This window comes from Ranitomeya imitator, chromosome 5, assembly GCF_032444005.1.
Source record: "Ranitomeya imitator isolate aRanImi1 chromosome 5, aRanImi1.pri, whole genome shotgun sequence".
NCBI lineage: Eukaryota > Metazoa > Chordata > Amphibia > Anura > Dendrobatidae > Ranitomeya > Ranitomeya imitator.
Window position 1 is genome coordinate 396,062,764 of NC_091286.1, and position 13,751 is coordinate 396,076,514.

At 41.8% G+C, this 13,751-nt stretch overlaps 1 protein-coding gene across 3 annotated transcripts in view; it reads right to left on the minus strand.

The window, feature by feature from the left end:
- MYOM2 (myomesin 2) overlaps positions 1 to 13,751 on the minus strand; it is a 253,595-nt gene that overhangs the window by 185,760 nt on the left and 54,084 nt on the right. For all 3 annotated transcript variants that reach the window (XR_011312429.1, XM_069726901.1, XM_069726900.1), the window contains 4 exons: positions 10,054 to 10,142; positions 4,987 to 5,034; positions 3,490 to 3,654; positions 1,421 to 1,582 (listed from right to left, as the gene is read on the minus strand). Coding sequence is in view for 2 of the 3 variants with exons in the window: in XM_069726901.1 (XP_069583002.1) it covers positions 1,421 to 1,582; positions 3,490 to 3,654; positions 4,987 to 5,034; positions 10,054 to 10,142 (464 nt within the window). In the remaining variant the exon portion in view is untranslated. The remainder of the gene's footprint in view (positions 1 to 1,420; positions 1,583 to 3,489; positions 3,655 to 4,986; positions 5,035 to 10,053; positions 10,143 to 13,751) is intronic.

Genomic DNA, 13,751 nt, shown 5'->3' on the forward strand with positions numbered 1-13,751 from the left:
CCTCCTGCCTGACTGAAGGCCTCTATGCCGTGTGACTTTAGGCATTGGAGACATCAGTCAAGCAAAAGGATGTGGCGGTGGGTAGTAGAGCTGGAATGACAGAGGTTTCCAACCTACAGCCTCATTTGCACATCAATTCAAACACTGATTTCTCAGCATGAGAGAAATGAACTGACCATGTACAGGTATTGCTGGACTTGTCTTTGAAAGAGCTACATGCGCTTTTAAGTATGTCACAGTCTGAAATCCGGCTGATAGATTCCCTTTAAGGGAACTTTTTCAAGTAGATTCAGTTATCTGAAAAAGTGATACATTACTCCAAACAGAGTGAACATATGCACAGTAATGCCTATGTTCTCTTCCTTGTAACTTATTTTAACCAATTTTAGCTTCAAAAGCTATGAAGTGGCTAAAACTGACTGCTCCATTCTTATGATGGCTTCCGCTTGGAAGTAACACTGTCATATATGGAACAAAAAAAAGTTGATTCAAAAATGAAGCAAAAGCTGTCAAGGAAAATACTTTAGTAATAACAGTGCCAGCATTTTCTTAAAGTGTCTTCCTATAGCAAAAACTATTTTAGTTGTTATGGCGGAAGCACGTAAGACCGTTACAGTAGTGTGCCCCATGCTTGTGGCATTCATTAGCCCTAGGAGGGACGTGGCCGTTCTCTGCAGGAATTTAACCCTGATAGGTCCTGCAGAGATTAGGTTCCCCGGCCTATCCCGTTATAGGAGGCCATTTATTAGGCAGCTCCACCTATCACTTCCCAACGAACGTTTGTTCCTATGCTGTTAGCACCCATTCATGCGTTCCTCCTTATTCCGCTTACCGTTACTGACCAGCTTGTTTACCCATCCTGTCTTACCTCACTACTCCTGACCTCGACTATGTTTGCTGATCCTGTGCTTCCTGCTTCTACCTCAGGCCATTTGACTATGCTTCTGCCTTGCCCCTCTGTACCTCGAAACTGCACCTCTGACCCTCTGGTTAGCTGCTGCAGACCAGAGAAGCACTCAGGAGTGGTACCTGATGACTATCGGTACTGGTCACTTCGTTACGCCCCTCTTAGGTAAGTCCGGCCTGTGGTGTAGTTCACACCCACCAGCGTTACATGAATACACCAGCTTCTAAAAGATGCCATGCTCACATATCCTAAGAGTTCTCTCCAATTTTCAAAAATTGGAGCAGATATCAACTGTCTCTTTCTCTCTCTGTTTCCAAAATACTGTTCTTTTAGTTCCTGTAGTTTAACATGTCTTCTATTACTAAACATTCCACAACATCTTCAAGTACATTCTTGGTGGACTATGTTTATGGTAATTACTGGAAAAAAGTACAATAATGATTTAAACAATACTTTGTCATGTATGTTCATGTTATATATAAACACAAATGTATGACTGAATGATATAAATACCAGCTACGAAGAGAAATCCACTGTGCTGGTTGACTCCTGCTCTGGTGACCATTCTTACAGTATACAATCCTTCATCATCCTTATTCAAATGTGTCAATGTCAGGGAAGCACGTCCCTCTCCAAAATGCAGCTGGTGCCACTTGGTTTCTTTTATCAGGACATCTGAAAAGGAAATTCATTTGCAAACAAAGTCAAGAGCTATTCGCATGGTGCGTGCCAATATTCAAGAATGTGAAAAATAAATCATATCGCACCAGAAAAGAAAAGAACCTTGGCCAAGTCATTCCCATGGACTAAATATATCATCTCATTCATACTAATAGTGAAACGTTATTTCTCATATACTTTTATTTATATTGACCCATTGATCATTTTGGCTGGGCATTCAGTGTTATCTATGTAAGATTTGGGGCATAACGCCCTGGCTACATTGTGAATTGTATTCCGCTTGCAAAATGCTTAGGCAAAGTAAGTCACAAACTAACAATGTAACTTAAAGTTCAATGTATAACATTAGATATTAGTTACATTTATTATAATATAACATATTTGTCTATATTGTTATATTTATCATACAACACAGGTGGCACCAACTGAAAATACTGAATGCCGACGCGTGATGGGTATGTTGGGTCATATGCACTGAACAACTCAATCAGCAGTTATAGAGAAGATAGCCAAGGTGTCGATCGCACATGGAATCCAACAAAATGGGGAACCCTTTGGCCAATGCAAAGTAACAAGGTAGTGCTATAGTGTTACACTTTCCTTTAAAGGGTTTGTCTAGTATCCATGACCTAGCCCTAGAGAAATTCATCAATATGAGATCAGTCGGGGTTAATGAGCTGATATAATCTCTATCAGCTATGATGTGAACATTGTATAGAGTATATATTGTATAGTGAACACTGTATATTGTAAAGCTCCTAGTAATGTATGTAAGCTGACATCACTGATTGTCTGAATGGCACAGGCCTTAATAAACAGTGCAACACATACTAGGTTTACAAGATAGAATTGTTACAAATATTGTGAATAAGTCCTGGCATGGCCCTTGGTCCATAAGAGATTCCATTTGGAAGTTCAAGACTGGTCGAAGAAAACAATATTTAGTCTTACTTGGTCCACGTTGCCAAACAAAGAGTCAATGGACATTGATTAGATCAGTTAAAACATATCTGCCAAAGACATTCTCCATATAGTTAACAGTTCTGGAGTTTCACAAAGTCACTTGTAATATGACCCAAAAGAACAAGCTTTACTGTATGGTTAGGATTACATGACCGTATTTTATCTCATCCGAAAAAAATCGGTCTGATTACACTAATCACACTCTGATCAAATTCTGAACACAGTTTGATCAGAGTGTGATCTGATTTTCTCTGGTGAGGAGACAGAAAAAAAGTCTTCATCTTCTCTGTTATGTCAGTCTGTGAAAATCGGATTGCACTCGGATATCATCCGAGTGCCCTCTGACTTTTTTGACAGACTGATTAACTCACAAGACCGAATGCAATCAGATCTACAGATGCAAATTCTGCATGCTGCGATTGTTTCCTTGGACAGACTCGGTCCAAGAAAAGATCGGACATGTGCACGGCCCCATAGAATAATCATTTCTTTGAGTGTGATCCAATGTTTTGTTGCATTTCACTAAGTCCGAAAATATGGTCGTCTACACGAGCCCTGAGAAGAATCAGATCTCTCAGATGCCATCATGACCTCACCAATATAATAATATTTCCAATCAAGTCAGTGTTATCTCTATAAAAGTAAGATTCGGTGCGGCCCAGTGATAGGGAATAGCAATGCTTTCTTCTCTTGGACTGTTATTGCAGAAATATCTATGCCCATGACGCACTGCGCATCTTAACACGGAAGCCCAGACAATGGCAATTTATCTGGTTTTAAGTTGTCGCCAGTGAAACATTTTCCAATGATTGTAAATGAGCAAAGTTCAACAGAGGACATTCTGATGTTTAAACTCTGATTCATTTAATCTGCAGTTGTCAGAATATGAAATTGGACATTTAACATTTAATATGATCATTTGATTAGAAGTCACTCACCGTCTCGGTACCACTCAGCTTCAGGTCGCAGTCTGCTGAGGTCAGGAGTTAAAAGCACAGCGCAAGACAAAGTAACTGTGTCGCCTTCTACTCCAAATGTAACGCCAAAGGTCTCCAGGAATTTGACTTCAATATGGGTGAAAGAAATTGCTGCTGTCAAAGGCACTGTAATTACACCGAAAGGAATATTAGTGACGGAAACACCAGAAACGTTTATTCTCCAATCGATCTGATCATAATTGATTGATTATTTGAATAATTAGATAGAATTGGAATGTGTAATCCCTATATGAAAAGTGTCCTGATTAATCATTTTTCATGTATTGTAGTAATGTTCTGTAATGTCATTTTGAAGCTTTGAATGTTGAGTTCTACAGTACATGGGGACAAAGTGTACATACTATTTGTTAGTCCATTTGGATCCATTTATTTTTCAAGTCTGTTTTTGTATCATTTTACAGGCAATTTTCTCACTAGTCTTTATGAGGGGGCACACAGCTCTTAGTGAATGGGTGCGTCTGAGAAGTGTTGTGTGCCTCCATGTGCCTCGCCACTAATCTTACTCCAGCCATAAATTACACTATAGCTCGTCAGGAATAACAAACCCTCTGGCATAACACTTCCGTAGTGCCCCTGTCCTGCCACAGCTCTGTCCATTTTGAAACTTGACAGAAAACACCACATTTTTTGGCCAACTCCGCATTGCACAAAAATGTTGCCACTTTTCATAGGGATTTATGCCAAATAACTACTTTGATGTCTCTAGGCCACAGGGTCTATCATTAATTAAATAAGTTGAAGAGTAACTGTGGTTTTGATTTTTATTTGATAAGTCAATAGCACACATGAGAATAAGTAACTTTCTAATATATCTTATCAGAGAGATTTGCTTCTTTGTCTGCAAAAATTGATCAGTCAAAAGTCTAATTTCTGAGGTAAAATCTGTATTCAGTGAAGACGGACTTTCCTATACTGAGATAAGAGATGGCAGACACTACTGATAAGATTCCATGTAAAAGAAAGGGAGGGGCTGGAGGCAGAGCTCCGCCCTCTTCCTCACACTGCACGCCGTGAGGATTCGCCGGTGCCATAAGCGGTGGGCACGTGACTGAAAGTATGTCATTTGCATACATGCCGTCATGTGTTGACTAGGTGGGCCTGGTCTCAATCAATGCAAGTGTATAGAGCCAGGTTGGGCGTGTATATCGGAATGTGGCCGGAAGTATGTAAATCACATACTTTTGGTCACATGACCGTCAGCTCCTCCTCACATAGATTGACTGCCGACTTTTACCCTAGAGCTGGACAATCCCTTTAATTATGTTAAGAAATTGTGCTGTGTTCTGAAAACCTGAATACAATGTCTATTTGCTACAGCATTTTAGTATGTTTTATTACACATTACAAATGTTCTGAGACTTCTAAATATAATTTTCAGTACAGTCTTAAATGTCTGCATATATTTTTCATAAAATTGTTGAAAGAAGAGTTACTTACAGTGTGGCATGATACCAGGATACAGAGGTTCATCTTCTGATCGGAATCCTAAAAAAAATATCAATCTCATCAGGGGACATTTTAAGACACTTTTTCCATTTTTCCTATATTTCCATATTTTGCAATCAGTAAATGAAAATAACAAATGTATTTTCTCCAACATACAGTATTTGCAGGGTTTTACTTTTAAGAACATGTCAATAGAGCTTGGAAATGTTGGCTAAGAGTCATGATGCCCCTTAGAGCGTTTAGCTGGCCAGCCCTAACCTGTGATATGGTACACATATTCTATCATTTTAAGGCTGTGATCCCACGATGAGCTTTGGTGAGTTTTTTATGATACAGATTTTCTGCAGCATTTCTGCACCCATAAAGTAAAATAGGTTGCTTTTATTTTTTGGGAAATTGCAGCATAAAAAACTCATCCAAAACCCATTGTGGGACAGAAAAATCACTGCAACACCAAATATATAATTCAACATGAGATCAGTTGGGATCAAACACCGGACACCCACCACAAATCAGCTGTTAGCAGCTCTGACACTGGCTGGATGGAAATAGTGTATGGAGCCAAACAGTGCAGCTGCCGGGTATTACAGATCAGCTCCTATTCAAATGAATAAGAGGACCTGGTCTGCAGTACCTGGCAGCAGCCACTAGCTGGAGCAGTGTTCATTCACTCTGTACAGTGTTTAACATCTGGCCACTGTCGGGCTGGTATCAGTGGGATTGTTGAGTGTCAGATCTCCATTCACCTGATTTTGATTATATATACTATGGATAGTGTTGAGATAGTGAAATATCGGGTATCGACCGTTATTCGCTGTATCGGAGTTCCGATACTGAGTTCCGATACTTTTAGAATACCGAATACCAGAATCGGAAGTTCCCATAATGCAATGAGCCAGTTTGATTTTATTCAGCCAATGAGGATCGTAAGAAGTGTGGGCACATCCTGTTAGGCATGTTAGGCATGTTAACTAATGGCATGGCTGTTATTGGCTACTGAAATAATGTCATGATTCACTATAAAAGCCGCCGCCGCCATTTTGGGTTCACTCTGCTGTGAATTTACTTAGGGACAGGACGCTGCTGTTCTGACTCTGAGGGATAGTTTGAGATAGCGATTTGCTTTATTGTGCTTTACCCAGGCTACTTTAGCAACCGCTGTGTGAGAAGCTTTCTTTTGCCTTGCAGCGCTGTTCACGGCTGTCTGCAAGGTCTCTGTGTGTGTGAGTGCAACTCATGCTGTAGTGTGTTCTGCAGCCACCTCCCGTTGTAGTCCGCTCAGCGTGCGTCACTGCCTCATAAATTGTCCTTTTTTGCATTAGTGCTGCTCATTTTTCCTGATTTCTCCTATTAGTGTGGTTCCATCCATATCCAGCTAGATTGCTTGCAAACACTATATAGGAGTAGATAGAGGAGCCTTTCTGCAGCCTTGCAGCGCTAGTGCACAGTTCTCTCCACCTCCCCCAATAGATTCTACATTATTCTTAGTTGTTTTCCTTCAGGTAGAATTAACCTACAAGGAAAGAAATGGTTTATTTTCATCCCGATATTTGTGTCCCATTGACTTGCATTGGTTTCCGGTATCGGAATCGGCGATATCCAATATTTTTTGGGTATCGGTCCAATCCAATTCGATCTGATATTTCCCAATATTGGAAGGTATCGCTCAACACTACCTATGGGTAGTTCATCAGTGTAATATTACTGGAATACCTCATTGTGATTGTTCCAGAGATGCTTAACATTTTATGCTGATTTTTGTTCAGAAAGTTTGTCAAAGTTCACAGTTCAGTAATAGCAATAGGAAGAAGAAGCCTTAAAATATGGGGCAAATATTCCAGACAGTAATGTGAATGTACAACTGCAGCACTAAAGAAGATGAGAATCTTAGTCTGTAAATAATTGATAATTGATAGGTGAGGTGCCAGCAGCAGTGCTAGCTTCAATATGGTTTATCAGTAATCTGGTGCAGCTGGCATCTGTTTTTCTGCATCTAAATTACAGTTATACATTTTCTTATTTGTTCTTAATGCATTAGAAAGCAGTATCAAGACAGAATAATAAATCTGAAAAATTCTGAAATCAATGTGATATGGTGTACTTGATTGTCACAAGGAACTGCACAGAGTTTTTGTATTTGTTATACAATCATTTTTGTGAAGGTGAAGGGGGAATAATTGATGTTAAAAAATTCAAAAGAAAATTCCCATTTAAACTGTAACTCACAAAGTGTGAGCATTGCAAATGTTCTGTTTTCTTTAGCATACCTGTTTTACTGTGCATGCCACAGCAATACAGCGCCCTGATACAGGCGCTTGCTTTTTAGTCATGAACCTACCTAGCATTGATTATTGTTACTTTTGGAAAGAGTTTTTTGGGGAAAAAAAGTAGAACAAAAAAATGAAAAAAAAAATAGAAATTTAAGTTTACATGTCTGTTTTTCCACACCTGTTTGCTAGTCCAATTTGAAAACCGTACACACCACATCTACAGTACAGATCAAAAGTTTGGACACACCTCATTTAAAGATTTTTCTGTATTTTCATGACTATGAAAATTGTAAATTCACATTGAAGGCATCAAAACTATGAATTAACACATGTGGAATTACATACTTAACAAAAAGTGTGAAACAACTGAAAATATGTCTTATATTCTAGGTTCTCCAAAGTAGCCACCTTTTGCTTTGATGACTGCTTTGCACACTCTTGGCATTCTCTTGATGAGCTTCAAGAGGTAGTCACCAGAAATGGTCTTCCAACAATCTTGAAGGAGCTCCCAGAGATACTTAGCACTTGTTGGCCCTTTTGCCTTCACTCTGCAGTCCAGCTCACCCCAAACCATCTCGAATGAGTTCAGGTCTGGTGACTGTGGAGGCCAGGTCATCTGGCATAGCACCCCATCACTCTCCTTCTTGGTCAAATAGCCCTTACACAGCCTGGAGGTGTGTTTGGGATCATTGTCCTGTTGCAAACCGGATGGAGTAGCATGCCGCTGCAAGATGCTGTGGTAGCCATGCTGGTTCAGCATGCCTTCAATTTTGAATAAATCCCCAACAGTGTCACCAGCAAAGCACCCCCACACCATCACACCTCCTCCTCCATGCTTCACGGTGGGAACCAGGCATGTAGAGTCCATCCGTTCACCTTTTCTGCGTCGCACAAAGACACGTGGTTGGAACCAAAGATCTCAAATTTGGACTCATCAGACCAAAGCACAGATTTCCACTAGTCTAATGTCTATTCCTTGTGTTCTTTAGCCCAAACAAGTCTCTTCTGCTTGTTGCCTGTCCTTAGCAGTGGTTTCCTAGCAGCTATTTTACCATGAAGGCCTGCTGCGCAAAGTCTCCTTATAACAGTTGTTGTAGAGATGTGTCTGCTGCTAGAACTCTGTGTGGCATTGACCTGGTCTCTAATCTGAGCTGCTGTTAACCTGCAATTTCTGAGGCTGGTGACTCAGAAAAACTTTCCTCAGAAGCAAATGTGACTCTTAGTATTCCTTTCCTGGGGCGGTCCTCATGTGACCCAGTTTCTTTGTAGCGCTTGATAGTTTTTGCCACTGCACTTGGGGACACTTTCAAAGTTTTCCCAATTTTTCAGACAGACTGACCTTCATTTCTTAAAGTAATGATGGCCACTCATTTTTCTTTACTTAGCTGCTTTTTTCTTGCCATAACACAAATTCTAACAGTCTATTCAGTAGGACTATCAGCTGTGTGTCCACCAGACTTATGCTCAACACAATTGATGATCCCAATCCCATTTATAAGGCAAGACATCCCACTTATTAAACCTGACAGGGCACACCTGTGAAGTGAAAACCATTTCCAGTGACTACCTCTGGAAGCTCATCAAGAGAATGCCAAGAGTGTGCAAAGCAGTCATCAAAGCAAAAGGTGGTAACTTTGAAGAACTTAGAATATAAGACATATTTTCAGTTGTTTCACGCTTTTTTGTTAAGTATATAATTCCACATGTGTTAATTCATAATTCTGATGCCTTCAGTGTGAAATTACAATTCTCATAGTCATGAAAATACAGAAAAATCTTTAAATGAGAAGGTGTGTCTCTACTGTATACTGCGGCCCGGTGCAACATTTTGCTCTCTGCATGTGTACCTAGCATTTATTGAAACGTTATTTTAGGCAAGGATTGAATAACTGGGGCTGAAAAGATTAACAAAAGTCAATTAAAGTGTTGTACAAAATTTAATGGTAAAAGAATAGTGGCAGTGGACATGGAAGGGGTCCTGTAACAGAAAAAAAACTTATACTGTAGCTTATACTGTTGGACCACTATGTCTGGCACAAGCCAACCAGGCAGTAGTATTACCAAATGTAGGTCACAATTGACCGCCTTTAGCTTATTATTATCACTAACATATAAATATCAGACCTAATATTGCTGTCAGTCATTTTCAGAAAAGCAGCATCAAAACTTAATAACTGAGTCACATGTGCCAGAAATAGAAAAGAAAGGTTTTCATAAATGGAATTTAACCTGAATGTCATATGTAAAAAGAAACTGTAAAAAAAATGCCACATCATTAATCCAGGTTCTTGGAGTTGAGAAAGATAACCTAGGTGAGTACTAGAGATGAGCAAATTTGTTTGAAAAACGTTCACCATTCTCAAATTCAGCACGAACATAGCTCGTTTGAATTCCCTAGCATTTTTCCTAAAAATTGGCAAAAGTTGACCAAAGTTCAGTAAATGACTGAGTTCACTAAGGGCTCTTTCAGACGTCAGTGTTTACAGTAGCATCACGATCCACAAAATGTTCCTCACACATTCACACTGATGGTGCATGGATGACATTTCTGGCACTTTGCCCAGTCGATCCCACTTGTGTCATTGGGATCCCGGCTGATCCCACTTGTGTCGACACATTGTGTCGGTGGCAAGTGAGGTTCATATTTGTGGAGTTTGGTTTCACCTTTGAACCTTGAAAGGTTTGCTCATCTCCAGTGAGTACCTGTGTACCATGTTTAGAACACTGTGCAAGAGTTTTGTCTTTTACAAATGCAACTGAAACTCTTTACCATTACTGCTCCACTTACGTTTCACAATCACAGCAGAATTGGTGGATGACTGTCCATGTACATTTCTAGCCACTGCCGAGTATGTAGCGGTGTCATCAGTATTAGTCCTAAAGAGAACATTAAAATAACATTACTAATGTACAGAATAATAAATGCTACATTAAAGCTTTACTTTCCACAAAGCATCTAGTACTTTAAAAACTCACCTTTTTAATCCTTAAAATACAATAATTTGATTAAAAAGCTACCACGTATACATCATGTATATATTATTAGGAAATAAAATCAATATAAAAGCTTTATTACAGGGGGCATGGCCTGGACATGTCACCAAGAAGACGCACACACTGAGAGCTCTCTCTTCAGAGAATTTTCTTAGGGAAATAAAAAGCTATTTACAGCTACTACATGCCATCCATTAGGGGAAAGAAAGACAAAAGATCAGAGGTTAATTTGAGGTACTTCACCTCTGTCTGCACATCCTGTATGCAGCAATTCTTATCAAAGGGCTCCTCTTCCAGCTCAGCAGCCAGCACCATTATTGACTCACCTCAGCGTAGAACAAGAACCAGTTTTAACCTTCATGATGGCAGACAGCTCAAGCCTATAAGTCCTGTATCAACTTCTCCTACCTTAAGGTGCAGTCAAAAGGCCGTATAACATCGACTACGATCGCATCACAATACACAGACTGGCCGATGGCTGTCCTGACCTGAGCATGAAAGTTGCATAGAATTACAGGCCGCCGGCCTGTCCAAGCATTGTGATGTGATTGCCGTTCGTGCTCTCCAAAACTGAACGTCTTCTGCTCCCACCATCTACTAACCTCCCTAAATCTGACATTTCCCTCTCCGTGGGTGGCACCATAATAACACCCCGGCAGCAGGCGCGCTGTCTGGGTGTTATGTTTGACTCCGATCTCTCCTTCACCTCCCATATACAATCTCTTGCCCGCTCGTGCCGCTTACACCTAAAGAACATCTCTAGAATCCGCCCTTTTCTCACCATGGAGACAGCTAAAACCCTCACTGTCACCCTGATCCCCTCCCGCCTGGACTACTGTAACGCTCTATTAATTGGCCTCCCCCTCACTCGACTTTCCCCTCTCCAGTCCATCCTTAATGCAGCAGCCAGGGTCGTCCATCTGGCTAATCGTTACTCGGACGCGTCCGCTCTTCGCCAGTCGTTACACTGGCTGCCCATTCATTACAGGATACAATTCAAAGTACTTGTTCTCACCCACAAAGCTCTCCACAGTGCGGCACCCCCTTACATCTCCTCTCTCATTTCTGTCTATCAGCCTAACAGACCACTGCGCTCTGCAAATGACTTTCGATTAACCTTTGCACTAATCCGTACCTCCCACTCCCGACTCCAAGACTTCTCCCGTGCTGCGCCAATCTTCTGGAATGCTCTACCCCAAGATATTAGGACCATCCATAATTTGCATAGTTTTAGGCGCTCGCTCAAAACACATTTGTTCAGAGCGGCCTAACACGTTCACTAATCAAAGTCATTTTATGTTTGTGTGTGTGTGTAGCCCATTTACTATCCCCATCTATTCCCCAACCCCTGAAGATGGCTGGACCATCATTGTAAATACATCATTGTAAATACACACCTGTACTTTGCATCTCCCCCACCTCATTGTAGATTGTAAGCTCTCACGAGCAGGGTCGTCTTATTTTGCTTTAATTATTGTATTGTTAACGTTGTTACTTATGACTTTTGTGTTTGAAACTGTTAAACTGTAAAGCGCTGTGGAATATGTTGGCGCTATATAAATAAAGATTATTATTATTATTATTATTATTTTAAGGCTGTGTGACTTCACCCTTAATGTTGGCCTAACAAGAAAACAGCTGTACAAGCCTCCCTGTACTTTTATTGAAGCCCACATACTCAGCAGCACTTGAATCACGGAATTTACCCCCAAGCCACAGGGAATCCTGATATGGGGAATGCCATAATTGATTTGAAACATCATACTGTGCCTATCCCTACTAAACCAGTCAAGGAGTAATATGTGCAGAGGCTGGAGACCACATGCAAAGCAAAATACATTCCCTCACTTCTAGCCTGGCACAACGTACTGACAAGGTACAGGGATTAGAGGATGATGTCATACAAGCTGTGGCCATCATGATGCTCATAAACAAACACTGTATCTTCACAGCCAGCCAACACAAAGTCTGTTTAATACGGTTGTTGGACAATAAAAAATCACAATTGCCGCAACCATATCCGGATAAGGGGTATACTTGAAAGCATTAATGCACAAGTACCGTATATACTCGAGTATAAGCCGAGATTTTCAGCTCAAATTTTTGGGCTGAAAGTGCCCCCCTCGGCTTATACTCGAGTCAAGGTAGTGGTGGGGTCGGCGGGTGAGGGGGAGAGGGCGCTGAGGTATACTTACCTAGTCCCAGCGATCCTCGCGCTGTCCCTGCCTTCCTCCCCGTCTTCTGTGCTGCAGCTTCTTCCCCTCTTCAGCGGTCACGTGGGACCGCTCATTACACAAATGAATAAGCGGCTCCACCTCCCATAGGGGCGGAGCCGCCTATTCATTTCTCTAATCAGCGGTGCCGGTGACCGCTGACAGGAAGATGCTGCAGCACAGAAGACGGGGAGGAAGGCAGGGACAGCGCGAGGATCGCTGGGACTAGGTAAGTATGTTATATTCACCTGTCCGCGTTCCAGCCGCCGGGCGTCGCTCCATCTTCCCGGCGCCTCCATCTTCCCGGCGTCTGCGCTCTGACTATTCAGGCAGAGGGCGCGATGACGCATATAGTGTGCGCGGCGCCCTCTGCCTGATCAGTCAGAGCAGAGACGCCGGGAAGATGGAGGTGCCGGGACCGGACGCTGGGAGCTGCAATCAAGGGAGGTGAGTATGTGTTTTTTTTTTTTTATTGCAGCAGCAGCAGCGGCAGCACAGATTTATGTGCAGCATCTATGGGGGCAGTATGAACGGCACACAGCACTATATGGGGGCAGTATGAACGGCACACAGCACTATATGGGGGCAGTATGAACGGCACACAGCACTATATGGGGGCAGTATGAACGGCACACAGCACTATATGGGGGCAGTATGAACGGCACACAGCACTATATGGGGGCAGTATGAACGGCACACAGCACTATATGGGGGCAGTATGAACGGCACACAGCACTATATGGGGGCAGTATGAACGGCACACAGCACTATATGGGGGCAGTATGAACGGCACACAGCACTATATGGGGGCAGTATGAATGGCACACAGCACTATATGAGGCATCTGTGCAGCATCTATTGGGGGCAGTATGAACGGCACACAGCACTATATGGGGGCAGTATGAACGGCACACAGCACTATATGGGGCATCTGTGCAGCATCTATGGGGGCAGTATGAACGGCACACAGCACTATATGGGGCATCTGTGCAGCATCTATGGGGCAATATGAACGGTGCAGAGCACTATATGGCACAGCTATGGGGAAATAATGATCTATTTTTATTTTTGAAATTCACCGGTAAATGCTACATTTCCACCCTAGGCTTATACTCGAGTCAATAAGTTTTCCCAGTTTTTTGTGGCAAAATTAGGGGGGTCGGCTTATACTCGGGTCGGCTTATACTCAAGTATATACGGTACTTATGCCAAAACCGCACTGCCGACATTATTCAATCTTATCCTTGGTGATCCTATTGATAAGGAACTGGAGGTCGAC